The 15651-nt window shown below is 38.5% G+C and overlaps 4 protein-coding genes across 4 annotated transcripts; 3 read left to right on the forward strand and 1 right to left on the reverse strand.

Annotated features, from left to right (window-relative positions):
- Window positions 1-320: 320 nt before the first annotated feature.
- On the forward strand, window positions 321-3419 carry LOC137571920 (ATP-binding cassette sub-family F member 1). The gene is made up of 2 exons (XM_068283651.1): window positions 321-1571; window positions 1628-3419. The coding sequence occupies exons 1-2, from the start codon at window positions 455-457 to the stop codon at window positions 3244-3246; spliced, it is 2736 nt and encodes a 911-aa protein (XP_068139752.1). The 5' UTR covers window positions 321-454; the 3' UTR covers window positions 3247-3419.
- Window positions 3420-3563: 144 nt separating this feature from the next.
- RPA3 (Replication protein A3) lies at window positions 3564-4141 on the reverse strand. The gene is made up of 2 exons (XM_068283653.1): window positions 3810-4141; window positions 3564-3737 (listed from the first exon to the last, which is right to left on the reverse strand). The coding sequence occupies exons 1-2, from the start codon at window positions 4047-4049 to the stop codon at window positions 3636-3638; spliced, it is 342 nt and encodes a 113-aa protein (XP_068139754.1). The 5' UTR covers window positions 4050-4141; the 3' UTR covers window positions 3564-3635.
- A 201-nt stretch (window positions 4142-4342) lies between these two features.
- LOC137586729 (uncharacterized) lies at window positions 4343-6583 on the forward strand. Its single transcript, XM_068302863.1, has 5 exons — window positions 4343-4810; window positions 4883-5027; window positions 5097-6103; window positions 6167-6335; window positions 6431-6583. Exons 1-5 carry the CDS (start codon window positions 4628-4630, stop codon window positions 6448-6450), a joined length of 1524 nt encoding a protein of 507 aa, XP_068158964.1. The 5' UTR covers window positions 4343-4627; the 3' UTR covers window positions 6451-6583.
- LOC137586730 (putative hydroxypyruvate isomerase) lies at window positions 6497-7326 on the forward strand. The gene has a single exon (XM_068302864.1). It carries the CDS (start codon window positions 6497-6499, stop codon window positions 7298-7300), a length of 804 nt encoding a protein of 267 aa, XP_068158965.1. The 3' UTR covers window positions 7301-7326.
- The last annotated feature ends 8325 nt before the right edge of the window (window positions 7327-15651 follow it).

Genomic DNA, 15651 nt, shown 5'->3' on the forward strand with positions numbered 1-15651 from the left:
GTGACGTCACTGTCGTGAAAATAGAAACCAAGCTAAATCGATAGTTTTTGAATTTCTTAATAACTGCTTTTAATTTTACACACTAACTGGCTGAATGACTTTGCATTAAATATTCTATATGAAAGTAGAATTTAACAGGTCATCTGCTATTTAAAAACTTTCAGTGGTTCAAAATTCAGAAATTGTGTTTTCGCCAAAATTCGTTATTCATAATCTTCTTCTTCTATTGGTGGCAAAAAATTTTATATTCGTGTCAAAAAATTTACAATACTGGCCCGTCTGGTATGGTCACGCTGTTCGGCATAAAGAAATCCAAAATACCGAAGGCCAAAAAAAATACCAGAAGTATAAAACACTTTTGCTCTGTGGAGTTTTCGCGGATTGCGGAAATAAGGATTAAAACAGAACCGAAATTCAGGATCAAAACAGAGTACAAAATCCGGATTAAAACAGAATGTCAAAGGCCAAGAGTAAAAAGAAGCAACAGCAGTTGTTCGACGATGACGACGAACAACAGTTGGAGAAAGTGCCAGAGAAAAAGCAAACGGCCAAGAAGGGTGGCAAGAAAGGCAAACAACGTGGCGGTGATTCTAGCGATGAAGAGCCCACGCGCCAGGAGGCAGACGACCTTGAAAGCATAGCCTCCTCCAATCAAAGCAAGCAGCAACAAAAGAAATCTGCAAAGAAAAGTAAAAAGGGTAAAAAGAATGATGACTGGAGTGATCAAGATGAAGATGAAAAGCCAATTGGCAAGCAAAAGCCACATGAAGTAGAAGATCTTGATGACGATGATGAGGTGGGAGCTGCTCGTCCGGCAGCCAAAAAACAGCAGCAGCAGAGTAAGAAAAATAAGAAAAACAAAAAGAAAGCGCACGCTGGTTTCAGTGATGATGATGAGCCAACGCCAGACCTAGAACTCGAAGTTCAATCAGAAGAGGAAGAGTCAGACGCTGCACCAGAAATAGCTAAGAAATCAAAGAAGAAGCAGCCAAAAAATAAATTCCAGCTGAAGGAGGAGGTGGAGGATGAGGATGAGTTAGAAGATGAACTGGACGAGGAAGATGACTTGGAGCCAGAGGAAGAAGTCAAGCCAGCGCCCAAGAAGTCTAACAAACAGCAGAAGAAATCCATTTCCCCGAGAGAAGATGAGAAAGAAGGCGAAGCTCAACCCGCTGCTGAGGTAGTAGATCCGGTAAAGAAGCAGGAAGCAAATAATGAAACGGAGGCAGGTCTAAATGAAAAGGTAGCGGCCATAAAACTAGAAGATTCTACAGTAGTTACACCCGAATCCGAAGCGATAGTCGAAAACGAAGATGAAGCCGAAGAGGAGAAAGATTCTCAACAAGTGGACAACAAGGAGAAGAAACTCACTCATAAAGAGAAAAAGAAGCAAAAGAAGCAACAAGAATATGAACGTCAAATGGAGTTAATGACCAAGAAGGGTGGTTCTGGCCACTCTGATTTGGATAACAATTTCACCATGTCACAAGTCCAAAAAAGTGCAGGTCAGCAGGCTGCATTGGAGCATGCTGTAGATATTAAAATTGAGAATTTCACAATTTCGGCTAAAGGTGAGTCATTGTAGTGTGTCCATCGTCCCAACTTTCTATGTTGTAATGTCTTTTAGGTAACGATCTTTTTGTGAACGCCAATCTATTGATCGCCCACGGTCGTCGCTATGGTCTGGTGGGACCCAACGGTCATGGCAAGACCACTTTGTTACGTCATATAGCCACACGCGCCTTTGCCATTCCCCCGAACATTGATGTGCTGCTGTGTAAGCAGGAAGTGGTGGCTACCGATAAGACAGCCATTCAGACCATTTTGGAGGCAGATGTACGACGCACAGAGCTCTTGAAAAAGAGTGAAGATCTGGAAAAGCAATTTGCTAACGGCGATTTAACCGTCCAAGAGGAGTTAAATGATACCTTTGCCGAACTGAAGGCCATTGGGGCCTACTCCGCAGAGGCTCGGGCGAGACGCATCTTGGCTGGTTTGGGTTTCAGCAAGGAAATGCAGGATAGACCTACTAATAAATTCTCTGGAGGATGGCGGATGCGTGTTTCTTTGGCCAGGGCTCTGTATTTGGAACCCACCCTCCTTATGCTCGATGAACCGACCAATCATCTGGATCTTAATGCTGTCATTTGGTTGGATAACTATTTACAGGGTTGGAAGAAGACTCTTCTCATTGTTAGCCACGACCAGAGTTTCTTAGACAATGTGTGCAATGAGATCATCCATTTGGATCAGAAAAAACTCCAGTACTACAAGGGTAACTACTCTATGTTCAAGAAGATGTTTGTGCAAAAGCGTCGTGAAATGATCAAGGAGTATGAGAAACAAGAGAAACGACTACGTGAACTCAAGGCACATGGTCAAAGCAAGAAGGCAGCTGAGAAAAAACAAAAGGAATCCCTAACCCGCAAGCAGGAAAAGAACAAATCGAAACAACAGAAACAGGACGAGGATGAAGGTCCGCAGGAGCTGTTAGCACGTCCTAAGGAATACATTGTGAAATTCCGATTCCCAGAGCCTTCACAACTGCAGCCACCAATTTTGGGCGTGCATAATGTTACATTTTCCTTTCCAGGGCAGAAACCTCTGTTCATCAAGGCAGACTTTGGCATTGATCTGACCAGTCGTGTGGCCATTGTTGGCCCCAATGGTGTGGGCAAATCCACTTTCCTAAAGTTGCTTCTCGGCGAACTGGAACCACAAGAGGGAGAACAGCGTAAGAACCATCGACTACATGTTGGCCGATTCGATCAGCATTCGGGCGAGCATCTGACAGCCGAAGAATCCGCTGCTGAGTATTTGCAGCGCCTCTTCAATTTGCCCCATGAGAAGGCTCGCAAAGCCTTGGGATCGTTTGGCCTGGTCAGCCATGCCCATACCATCAAAATGAAGGATCTGTCTGGTGGACAAAAAGCTCGTGTTGCTTTAGCCGAACTGTGCCTTAGTGCGCCCGATGTGCTCATTCTTGATGAGCCTACAAATAATCTGGATATTGAATCGATTGATGCTCTCGCAGAGGCCATCAATGAGTATGAGGGCGGTGTCATCATTGTCTCTCACGACGAGCGTCTTATACGTGAAACTGGCTGTACTCTCTATGTCATTGAGGATCAAACTATCAATGAAATTGATGGCGAATTCGATGACTATCGTAAGGAGGTGCTCGACTCACTGGGCGAAGTGGTCAACAATCCTAGTGTGGTTGCCAATGCAGCGGTGCTGCAGTAGCCTCAGTTTTAAAGCGTAATGTGTTTGTCTATAGTTGTTATTTGAATGCCGAAACGGATAGATAGATAGCCTGTTTTTTGATACCATATAAATATATATATATACAACACACACAAATGAAATTTTATGTGAGAATATGCTAATAAAAAATTGAATTCTCGTTTTTGAAAAAATGTCAATCTTGTAATTAGCTGATCTTATAAAATGTAAGCTATTTTAAGTCTGACTGTAAGCTAGGCCCTAGAACTCAAACCCATAAGGTTGGTTTTAATTCAAGCTGGATCACAATCTCTATAAAAATAGAAACGACTTTGTAATTGCATTATATTAGGATGTGTGTATTATGGAAAATCGGAAAAATAATTAATGAGAAAACTTAAAATATGTATTTATCCACTGCGGAAAAGTTGCTTCACATTGTTCAACAAATGGGCCAAACTATTATAGCCATCGACGTCGAAGTCAATATCCTCTCCACCGAATTCAATGACCTAGTCCAAGAAGAAAAACAAATTGATTTAAAAATATTGTCTAAGGTGTTCTGTCTTGGGATTCACACTCACCTCTTGTGCTCTTATGGTATCGTTGCCATGAGGCACTCCGATTACCTCCACCCAAGCGCCCTCTGCTGCAGATAGTTCTCCGCTGGACAGATTTATTCTCAGCTTCTGCTTATCTGTGGAGGTAGCCACCAGTTGTGAACCAGCCACACTCTCTACCCGTACCATAATGCTAATTGTCTGACCATTGAATTGTTTAAGCATGCCGCCGTTAATAACTGACCGTGGATCGAATGCCTCCATTATTTAATTTGCAAAATTATACGCAATTCAATGTTGTTTACAGGCCTGTTGGTAAATTGCTTATGCTTCCCGCGAATTTAAAAAAGTGTGGCCAGGACATCTTTACCAACGATGCAGTGTTGCCAAACAGTATACTTGGTTATCGATACATGTATGTATTAAGCTATCGTTACCTTAAATCCCTAACGCCTTTTTGAGTGTATCAAATCCACCGTTCGTCTTGTAACCGCTTAAGAAAAAAAGCTTTTCGGATATCCATATGTCTATATTTTTGTTCTAAGGAAAAATACATATAAGGTTTATCATTGTGAATTACACTTTCAATGGATTCTGGCCAAGCAAAACCAATGGTCAAAAATTAAGTATAGATGACAATAAAGGAACGTACCTGCCCACCCAGCAAACGTGATGAAATTCAAAAGGGTATATAAACTTCGCCACAATCGGAAATAAGCTTTCTTAATGTACCAATGTGGTGAAAGTATGGGATCACTTTAACAATATATTGCAATGGAAAGCTTTTATATACATCCAAATCGTTATTTGAATTCTATCAGATCGCATTGTAAGCTGAAGATATGTCTGATTTTGGACCCGAAGTGAATGCTATTTGGCCAACTAATACTCATGCTGAATCAATTCAGAAATTGAGTGATTTTGGCAAAAAACTATTGGCACAATGTCAGAAAGTAGAGAAACCAAAAGCTGGTCTCGACAATGTTTCAAAATTCATACAGAAATCAAGGAAATTCCCATTGCCGGTAAGAAGAAATTGAATTTCGACTGATTGTAATTATTGTACTTTCTGATGAAATTGAATTGAAACCACATAGTTCGGCGTAAATACATGTCGAGTTATGAGTCAGCCGATGGAACGACATGCAGAAATGGAAAAACAGATTTCCTCTGTATATCCAGTAATACATGAACGCACTTTGTTATTGTATCTCAACTATTTGGAACACAAAACGCGGTGGAGTAAGTTGAAAAATTAAATAATTTCATTCGTTCATCTAAATATTGTACATATGCCATCTTATCTTCTAGGTAATGAGGTGGAACGTCCTGTCTATGAATCCCTCACACTGTGTGCATTTATTCAGCGCCTATTGGAAAAACGATGCGCCAGTTTCTTTGCCCGTCAGGACACATTCCTTCTTTTATCCGGTCATAAAGGAGCTGGCGGCTTTGAGTCCATTGGCACCACCAAGGAAAAGTCACCTTTGAAGCTAGAGCATTGCCTTAGTTATGATGATATTAAAATGGCTGCTCTACTATCTGTTAGTTCGCATACCGAATTCATCAATGAGGGCGAGCGTACCAATTGTGGCCGTATTCAACGTGATCGCCGAAAACTAGAGCCCGAAGGCGTAATCATGGGTCTCATTGGAGCTCGGCTATCGCGTCCGCATTTAATGGAGTTCCAAGACATTATCGTATCGCGCTCACAAAACACACAATTGGCTGGCTATGGACGTCGTGGACCAGAGCCAAAAACTCAAGCTGAAAGCTATCGAGAAATTTGGCGTAAATTTTATGAGACGGAAGACTTTAAGTATGGCGAGGTTTATGCCGATAATCAACGCTTTGGTCATGTTTCAAACAATGAAAGAGATTTATTTGATAATATGGTAATGAAACGCCGATATGCCATTACATTTGACATGCTGCTGCTGGAGGCTCAGGCTAGAGCCATGGCTGCAAATAAACTAGCCTATATACATGTGGTTGGTTTCGGTTTGGGTGTATGGAAAGTTGCCGTGCAGCAGGAGCAAATCTTTTTGGAAACATTCGAGCAACGTCTAAGGCAACTGGGCGAATGCCTTACTCACATTGGGGTGGTCCACTTCTCATGGTTCACAATAACACAATGCGGTGGTCTATATCATAATGCACGCATACCCATTGCTAATCATCCCCACAAGGGTATAAGTGTCCAAATGTCCAAACGTGATCCGGCACAGAAATTTGCGCAATCTGAACATCAAAACATGCTTTTGGTTGTCTCTTATGCTTGGGATGGCAATGCCTTGCCGGGCAATGAATTCTGGATGGTTAGTAATGTGAAGTTAAGGATTTTTTGACTGGCATTAATTCATTTTTGTTTTAATTTACAGAACAAACTGAAATCAACGGGAGACTCATCCACAGCCTGCTCCACACTGATTACAGAGCTGCATAATCCACATATTAATACAGAGTACTGTAATGGGAATAATTTACATATAGCATCACCAAAATTGGGTATAATTCACATAGCCGAATATGCAAAGAATGTTTTACCAGGTACACAAGAAGTCTAGAGTCTCTAAATCAGATCATTTCCTCACTATGAAAACATATTTTTTAAAATTCCCGCAACGATTAACATTTGTAATCAGCCCTGATAGTACTCAAATGACACATCGCCCAAATAGTTGCGAAACGTAAACATAAACATAAACATCATGGCCCTAAAATTTGCTGCAAATTTAAATTTTCTATTTACGGAGAAGGCATCTAGCATTGTTGAAAGAATTTGCTTGGCTCATCAGCATGGATTTCGAGCTGTAGAATTGACGTGTCCAGGAGATGGAAACGAATCACAAAAAGTTCTGGCCACAATCAAGCAGTCTGGTATGGCAGTTAGTCTGGTGAATCTGGCTACGGATCGAACAAAGGATGAACTAAAATGGGGCTCAACTGGCATTCCAGGAGCTGAGAAACTATTTCAACAACAATTGAACTCAACCATAGAATTTGCCAAAGCTGCAAAGTGTCAAAAAATACATCTAATGTCGGGTTTACTTACAGATAAGCAACTTGAATGTGATTACAATAGAACCTATTTGTCCAATTTGAAGTTGACTGCCGAGAAACTAAGATCGTCTAATATAATTGGCCTTGTAGAACCTATAAATCCATATTATGTACCCAAATACTATATGGACTCCTATGTGAAGGCCATAGAAGTGCTAGAGTCGGTTCAATGTGATAATATTAAGCTATTGGTCGATCTATTTCATTTGCAGTGCCTGAAGGGCAATGTGACACGCAGTCTCAAGGAGTATGGCGAGTATATAGGACATTTTCAAATCGCTCAAGTTCCAAACCGCAATGAGCCAGACACAATGGGTGAACTGGATTATGCATATATATTTCAAATAATACAAGAATTTGGCTATACAGATTGGATTGGTTGTGAATATAAGCCCAAGACAACAACAGTTGAGGGTTTAAATTGGTTCCAAAAGTTTGGTTTTAAGCTTTGATTAAATAAAAGTTTAAGAAATGAAAATGTCATTTGGAAATCTATTGACGGTTGTGAACCAAAATTTTCACAGAAAAGTCCTTGAGTAGATTTAAAAGCTCAAAATTATCCGAGTGAGATTCTTGGCCATGAAATGAGTAAGATAATGAGATAAGTTATCCTCCGGATAAAGCTTGAAGACAAACAAAGCAAGATGTATCCTTGAACTATCCGAGTGAGATTAGCTAAAAAGCTGCCGTGAGTGAGATAATGAGTGGTTAAAGAGATGGAGGTATCGTATGGATAAATTACTGAGAACGGAAAAGCTCAATTTTCTTTTTACCATTAAAACTGTAAAGAATATAACAGTTATTTTTGTGGAGAAAAGGGATTAATGGGAAAATCAACTCATATAAAAATTGATGTTGCGGATATGGAATTTTCTGTGAAAGCTCTCTGTGAATTTGCCGCCAAAGATTTGAAAGTCTAGTATAACACTTACTTCGGTCTTGTCCATGGTCATGGATACGGAACACACTTTAAAATATTCCCTGCTAAAGCTAAAACTATGACTACAAATTGATTTCTACTTGGCAAAGGGAATCGATGGGCCAATTCCCATACCAATCATCCAGCTCATGCATATGGATTAGATAGATTCCTCTTTGGCAATACGAATTTTCCTTTGGTTGTGATAGTGTAAGCCCAGAGGAGAAGCGGATACAGTAAGCTAACACCATCATCAGAGCTGTTAGAAAAGAGACAGAGAGAGTGAGAGAGAGAGAAAGAGTGGGAGCTATGTGGGAATGGGGAAGGCAAGTGCGAATTATTGGCATGTCAGTGCCAATAATGTCAATGCCTGTCAACGGCCAGAATTTATGCATCATCTTTGGGTAGAGCGCAACAGGGCGGATGGATAGAAGGATAGATTGAATGGATGAGCGGGTTGGGTGGTGTGCATGGTGCAACATGTTGAGCGTAAATTGTGGCAAGATTGTTGTTGTTGTTGTTGTTTGTATTGCCACATAACAGTTGCAGCAAATAGCATTATCGCTTCTATCGGCCCTAGCCCTTGCCCTTGGACTTTGGGCTGTCCCTGAATTGAAGATTTACGTACGTGTGGCATTTTGGGGTCGTTGTGCAAAAATTGCATTTATCACTCGTTATGCAACAACAAGAACCATGAAGTTTTCAAAAGTTTTTGGACATGGAAATGTTTCAAAAAAAAAAAAAAGAAGAAGCATCCATCCATGTGCAAAGCCCACCTAATGTTTGGTATTTTATCTGGAAAGTTATTTCAATTCATTCTGTTTACACTACACTCCCTCCCCTTTCCCTGCCTACCCATCCGTCCACCCCCGTCTCTTGCATAAATTCTTTTCGCTTTGAAAAAGGGAATTGCCTCGCATAAACACACACACACATACATATGTAATACAGTAAAAACTGCCCTTAATGGTCTTGAGAGAACTGACTCTAAAGATGCGCTGAGACTTTTTGTATTCAACTTGGATGCTTGGACGCTATCTGTAGATCGAAGGAAGTATTCACTGCAAACTGGAGAAAAACTGAGCCAACTTTCGTTATTCCTGTTCCTGTGCCGTTTTTTTTTTACCATTTAACTCAATTTGGAAGATTGGATGTCAGAGAATTTCTTGTGATCGATGTTAAAAAGAATTTCACGTTTCAAAAGCAAATCTTTTACCCTATTAAGTATGCAATACAAAGTGTTTGAAAACGTTAAAGAAGTTTTGCTATGTTTGTTAGCTTACATTATTTGTCTATTTAATTAATGAACACTATTTTGCCACAAGTGCATTATGGTTTTTAATCAAACAAAGTGAATTCATTGGCTGTCTATGGCATACTTTAGGGGGCACTGATATACGCATGTACTTATCAAACAGCATGATAAAGTTGAATAAATCCTTTTGGCAAAAGGAATTCATGTTATAATTTAATAATTGAAAATTCTTAACAGTAAGCCGATCAATTTTGATTTAAGTATGTGCGAGTGTGTGTGTGTGTGTGTGCGTGTATTTATTTGCTTTGCAGGAGACTTAAATGTTCTGACAGACAGTCTGATTGGGATAAAGTTCAAGTGTTTGTTGCATTTCCAACATTGATTTGTTATCTTTGAAATTTTAATGATGTGCCTGTGTGTGCGTGTGTGTGTGCATGTATGTGTGTTAAGTGAAAAGAATGCTGAGAGCAGCTTGAAGAGGCATGAAAAAAATACAAGAACGAAAGAAAGAAACGTAAATGAAGCGGAAATTGAAATGTGTGCGTAACTCACAAGATTTTGTGAAAGGTTTTTTGTGTTGATGTCTGTTCGGCTTTGTAAGCTGCACATACACGCACACACAAACACAGACACACACACACACCGAACTTGAAATGATACGAAACGAAAGAGATACATATGTGAAGAAAAGGGACGGAGAGATAGTAAATTACAGTTGCTCTTACTCTTGCGCCATGTTGTGCTGTCTTGCTGGGTGTTAAAAATTGTATAGCATAACCTGTAGGCGCGTCCGCTCATTGCATTATTTATTCAACATGTTGCCTGTTGCCCACTGAAATTGAAATTGCAACTGCAGCTGAAATATTTCGTGCAAACTACTCTGCTTTTGTTTTTTCTTTTTTCGTTTCTGCATTTAAAATCAGGTCAAAATTACAGTTTGTTAAGCTCGCCAATTCGTTCAACTCTTTTGGTATTTTTAATCAGACGGCGGGCAAATGCCAAACGATACGAAATAGCTCTACACAATAAAGCCAAATAGGGTAGCACTAATTAAAAATGTAACTGCAACAGGCACACACTTTACTTACCATCTTATCCCCCACCCACCCATACACACTCACAACAACAACGACAAAACACTTTGAACTTAGTTGCACCTTTTTACCCTTTCTTAATTCAAGTACTCAATATTTATTCATCGCTTCTAAAATAAAAGAAAAAGATGATTCAAATGATTCATTAAAAAAAAACTGAATATCACTAACAATTTAAGAAAAAACCATCCCAAAATGGAAAAAAAACTACCTTTCGGTCTGAGACCAACTGATATTCTTCAGAGATACACAAGAAGTAAGCAATTTCATATTTATTAAACATTTTCTTCTGCACACACACACACACGCACATACACACTTTAACTGTGCAACAGTTTTTCATGTCGTCAAATGAAATTCAAGAGAATTTTCATTATAATTTTCCTTTATTATGCCTCTTTACCACCCCCCTCCCCAAAATGCTTTTGAAGAATGCTTTGAAGTACCTATAGAGGTATGTATATATATTTGGTATGTGATATTTATTCAATTGCAGAGTATACTTTAAGGAGTAATGTATGATAAGGTATGCCCACTGAAGGGAGAAAACTTGTGTGTGTGTGGGTGACGGAGGAAAAACTTTGCTGCTACTTAAACTGCCTTGTCTTGTGTTGACTGCCATTGTTTGTTTTGTTTTTCTTAGTTAGTTAGTTGTTGTTGTTGCTGTTATTGTTTACTGCAGTTGATGTAGTTGCAGTTTGTAGTTTGTTGGTGCTGTTGCATTTCTGACTGATGAGTTCACAAAATGTTGCTGATTTGAGTTGAGTCTGCGACGCCGGTGCCAGAGACAGAGACTAATTAGCAGGACACAGAAATTTTTGAAAGCAAAAGATTAAGCTTAGTTTGTTTTCTTTTCTCTCTCTCTCTCTGTCTGTCTCTCTCTATCCTTTCATAGTGTTTTGTTTACACTATCAGCAATGAAACACAACACAAGTTAACTGACATGCATATGGCCTGCAAAAATCTTGTAAATTAATTACATTCTCGGTAAGCGTCGAGTTACGGCCCCCACAAGTCTTACAATCGTCATCATCATCATCATCATCATTTGAAGTACAGTGAATTCTCGCCTTGCATTGACCAGATAGAACATATGACCTTTCAGATTGTTTCGCACCGAGCTGCACTGTGTGACTCAAGCTATCTCAAATTTTTAATTACTTTGGACTAACACGTTCATCCATTTGACAAAATTTACTTTTGCCAGGCAGGCATATTAAATGGCTTATAAAAATTTAGCAATTTGCCATTTTGCATTTTAAATCAGAATTTTCAATAGCCTTGTTGCCGAAAACAAAAGAACAAAATGGGAAATAAAAACATTAAGTTTAGAAAATTGAATTTTATTTCATTTGATTTACAAATTTTGTGGTTTTGCCATTGCATACGAAGGATATTTTCTCTTGCCCACTTGGTTACTCTCTCTCTTAGTTTGACTCACTTTCTCTCTTAGGCTTCCAGCCTTGGAAGGCGTGTAGGGGAGTTCAAGAAACAAAGTTAAGCTTATAAGTTTTCATTGAAATATTTGGTAAATATTTCCCTGCGATTATGCAATAAGTATTAGGCCTAAAAGTATGCAAGGGGCATCACGTTTTCAATCCCTAGTTAGAACACTTTCAGCTTCTCTTTTCTAGTATCTCTTTTTAAGAAATAGGTTTTGATTTTGGTCGATAGTAGATGATAGCCAAGTCGTTGCCAACTAAACTTCCAATACAACTTTCTTGATGCTCAATTGCTACTCTTAAATAGAGATTGTTGGGAAATTTTCTCTTAACTTTCTTCTTTGATTTAAGCTTCAGTTGTTAAACTAAAGTTGCCGCCCGCCACACTGTCACCTCCTTTATGTAGAGATCTCCTTGCTACAGGACTCTGGATACGTTTTCAGTTCTTTGGCACGCTTAGTTTGAAAACAGTTAAATACAGATACATGCATGTGAGTCAAAGTATATCTGTGTGTGTGTGTGGTGGATAATGTAAAGGATTTAAGCTACTTGCCAGTAATGCCAGCCAGTTGAGCCCCTTTCGAAATGATTTTATGCTGTGCGAGTGTGTATGAGCTTAAGTGGCATGTAGGTTGTAATGTTTAAGGTAAAGGTAAAAACTCCCCGCTATCTGCCATCTGCCATTGCTGCCCGCTGGCCTCCATTTCTGTTTCCGTATCTGTGTTTTGCTGCTTTGTGTATTTAGGCTCACCAAATTTTCCGGGGACAGCTCTTTGGGCTTTATGCGGCTTAGCCAAAATGCTATCTCTACTTAATACCTAACCACAAGGACAAATTCAAATGTGTTGTGACATTTTGCAGGTGCATTCGCATAAGATAAGGTCGGTTATACAAAAAATAAAAATGAAATGTGAAAAACCATAGAAAACCAATAAACATGATAGTTAAAGCTCGGCAATGCTCTTACAAATCTCTTGAGAATATATTGGATAAATTTTGTCTTACATTTAAGTGTTTTTCCTTCTTCTTTTTGTTTTCTGGATTTGAAATTGTTCAGTTACTAACAGTAAGTTATAGTTAAATAATTTTCGATAAAAATTGTGCCAACTTGGCTCAAAAACCTTTTGCGATTTTGGAACTATAATCAGTACTAATCCCTAGATTGGTTAGAAATTGCCAAAAATACAGTCCACAGAATATAGTAGGAGTACCCTTAATATCCTTCTAGAGGTAAAACACCTTTTTTTGTGGAAGATTCCCATGCAAATATATGAAAATCGCTAATCCAATTGGTTCAACATTTTTCTTTTATTTACTTTTTGAATTGTGTTTTGCTATTGTTAGTAAAACTAAATTGGACTTATGGCTACAATAGTCTGGGGGAAAATATTGCAAGTTGCAAGTCTAACAAGACTTTATTCTTAGTTCTGTTCCAAATAAATAAATATATACTTACAAATTAGATAAATCTACAAACAAAGTGAGAGACAAGCCAAAGATGGGGCAGTAATATGTTAGTAGGTATATATGGATTAGGATTTGAAGAGAGGGGGAAACGGTGGAAATTGGATGGACGAGGTGGGTGAGAAGGAGCAGGTTGTGTGTGTGTGTGTGTGTGATGCAGGCCCCATATGAAAGTACAAAAAGTTTTTTGTTTTATGAATTGGAGAAAAGTTTTATGGAATTTTCGGTTTTGTATGTATATATTTATGGCTTTTTGTTTAGAAATGAAAAGAAAAACATCAAGAGAGATAGGCATAAGAGAGAGAGAGAGAGAGAGAGAGAGAGAGAGAGAGAAAGAGGGTATGAGTGAAAAAGATATAAGGCTACAATTTTCAAATGAAACCAAATATTATTTAATTTGTATTTTTCTTTTTTTGGTTTAAGAAATGTGATCTGAAAAGCTGTAATCTAAGGGCCTTTAGGGGGGTAAAGTGGACGTCGGGGATGACCTTTGTGTATGGTCATTTTTTATTACATATATTTTACTTTAATGTTATTTATTTGATTTGGTTTGCCTTAGTCTACGGTCTCTTCTTCGCCGCTGTTTTCTGCTGTGCGTGCTGGCTCATTCATTTCATTTCATTTGCCTTTATTTTGTTTCATTTTGGCACTTAGTCGACGGCCAGTCGGCCAGTTGGACAGTTGCTTCTGTTTGAGTTTTAGCCTCAGTTCATTACATTTTCGGTTCGGTTTACATTTCTTTAGTAGGCCATAAAAAATAATAATAAAAGTCCAAAGCTTTGGCCCCAGCTTCACACAGGCCAAAAACAAACAGAATGAAAAAAAAAAAAAACCAAATGGGCAGATAGCCAATGCCCCCGACCATTAACTAAACTCGACTGAACGGCCTTCAAGCCAAAACCCCCTCTCCGCTGCCCTTAGCTCTCCTGTATGCAGTTCAAATTTTGGTCCACTTCATATTCTCCATTTTCTCCTCATATTTCCGTTTTGTACTTTTTTTCATTGCGAATCAGAAACAAAAAAATGGAACATTATGCAAAGTGTTTGGGCTTGTTTCTTGTTTGAAAAAAAAAAAAAAAATAGATTTTATGGAAAAAAAAACAACGAATATTGGCATTATCTACATATCCTTTATCTTGATCAGGCTCGAATTCAGTAATGTTATAATATCACATAATTCTCTCTCAACTGAAGGTGAATTTAGGTAAAAATTGCCCTCTGAAGTATGCAATGGACAATTGAAGATTTTCAAAAGACTCAAATTGTTAGAGCTAAGAATTGCAACGAGAATCATTATTGAGCTAGAAAATACTCCAAAATGTTAAAAAAATACAATCTTTTAATGACTTTCTATAATTTCTTTATATAAGCACTTAAATCTGAGACAAGCGAAAGAAAAATTAAGTGAATCTTTCTTCATCCTACATTTATAATGTGTCAGGGGGTTGGCCTAGTGTAAAGACTTCAGATTGAATTACCTAGAAAAAAAACCATACTAAAAACGTGTAAATGCCAATGCACAGATGTCGAGGCCTCTCTTGATACCCTAAAAATATGGTATGAGAGTGGGGATGTTGGTATACGTCATTGTTTAATCAACAAAGAGGGATCACAGGATATGCCCAAGTCGATGCATTGTGTACAGTTTATATTTATCCTGTATATGAAGTATCGTTTATTATAGTTAAACTTAAATGTCGACCAGCACGTCAACTCACAGGAACAGACTTTACTTGACTTGACTTGATGACTAACTGGCAGGCTGGCCTAACGATGATAGGCAAACATGTGTATAGGCGTGGACGTGGATGGTTAGAAACCGGCGGAATGGGCATATAAAGCTGGTTGCCATCGGCATGGGAATTGTGTGCAAATGTCGCTTCATGGTTTCCATTTGGCTGCACATATTCAGCGAACGAACTAACCAACGAACGAAACATTTGTCGTTGAGTAACGTGATGGATCCGAACCATTTAAGGCGAAAGTGCTTATAATTAAAAACTTTAAGTGCCAACTCAACTGGCTGGCTAATCTTAATTATTCATAATAATAAACAAAAAAAAAAAAAAAAAAACAGAAAAAGAAAAGAAGAATACAATACACAACAGTTGTTATTGTTGCTCAGTTGTTGTTCCCAGTTCTTGTTGCTATTGTAATCACTGGCTGCGCATTTTATGTCTGGTTGGACAATAAACATGATTTTTAGCCAATGGCATTAAGGCATAATACGTAAGCTGGGCCATCCGACAGCTTGGCTAACATGATGTTGTAAATTGGAAAAATTGGGTGTGCTCTGGACGGGGGGTGGGGATGGGAAAGTTACATGGTAAGTATTTAATCAGGGATTCGTAAACTGTGAGAGAAGAAAATGGGATAATAAGCGAGTCAACAGCAATAGAGTATATGAAGATAGAGACAATGCAAATTTAAATCTATAAGTAAACCAATGAGATGATTTTTAATTTAGTTCTGCAGCCCTGGTATCTTTTTAATAGAACATTTTCATGTCAAATGTTTTCACTTCTTCGAGCGTTTTTCCTTTATTTTGTTATTTTTATTCATGTTTATATATTTTTTTGTCAACTTAGGCGACTTAAGTTTTGTAGAGTCCAGGTCTAAATCCAACATC

This window comes from Drosophila tropicalis, unplaced genomic scaffold, assembly GCF_018151085.1.
Source record: "Drosophila tropicalis isolate 14030-0801.00 unplaced genomic scaffold, ASM1815108v1 contig_158, whole genome shotgun sequence".
Taxonomy (NCBI): domain Eukaryota; kingdom Metazoa; phylum Arthropoda; class Insecta; order Diptera; family Drosophilidae; genus Drosophila; species Drosophila tropicalis.

Bases quoted from the DNA above. Each gene is read 5' to 3' on its own strand.
- LOC137571920 (XM_068283651.1), top strand. From the start codon at position 455: ATGTCAAAGGCCAAGAGTAAAAAGAAGCAACAGCAGTTGTTCGACGAT. The intron at 1,572-1,627 runs GTGAGTCATTGT...AATGTCTTTTAG, and splicing joins TTTCACAATTTCGGCTAAAG to GTAACGATCTTTTTGTGAAC.
- RPA3 (XM_068283653.1), bottom strand. From the start codon at position 4,049: ATGGAGGCATTCGATCCACGGTCAGTTATTAACGGCGGCATGCTTAAA. The intron at 3,738-3,809 runs GTGAGTGTGAAT...TTCTTGGACTAG, and splicing joins ATACCATAAGAGCACAAGAG to GTCATTGAATTCGGTGGAGA.
- LOC137586729 (XM_068302863.1), top strand. From the start codon at position 4,628: ATGTCTGATTTTGGACCCGAAGTGAATGCTATTTGGCCAACTAATACT. The intron at 4,811-4,882 runs GTAAGAAGAAAT...GAAACCACATAG, and splicing joins CAAGGAAATTCCCATTGCCG to TTCGGCGTAAATACATGTCG. The intron at 6,336-6,430 runs GTACACAAGAAG...ATTTGTAATCAG, and splicing joins TGCAAAGAATGTTTTACCAG to CCCTGATAGTACTCAAATGA.
- LOC137586730 (XM_068302864.1), top strand. From the start codon at position 6,497: ATGGCCCTAAAATTTGCTGCAAATTTAAATTTTCTATTTACGGAGAAG.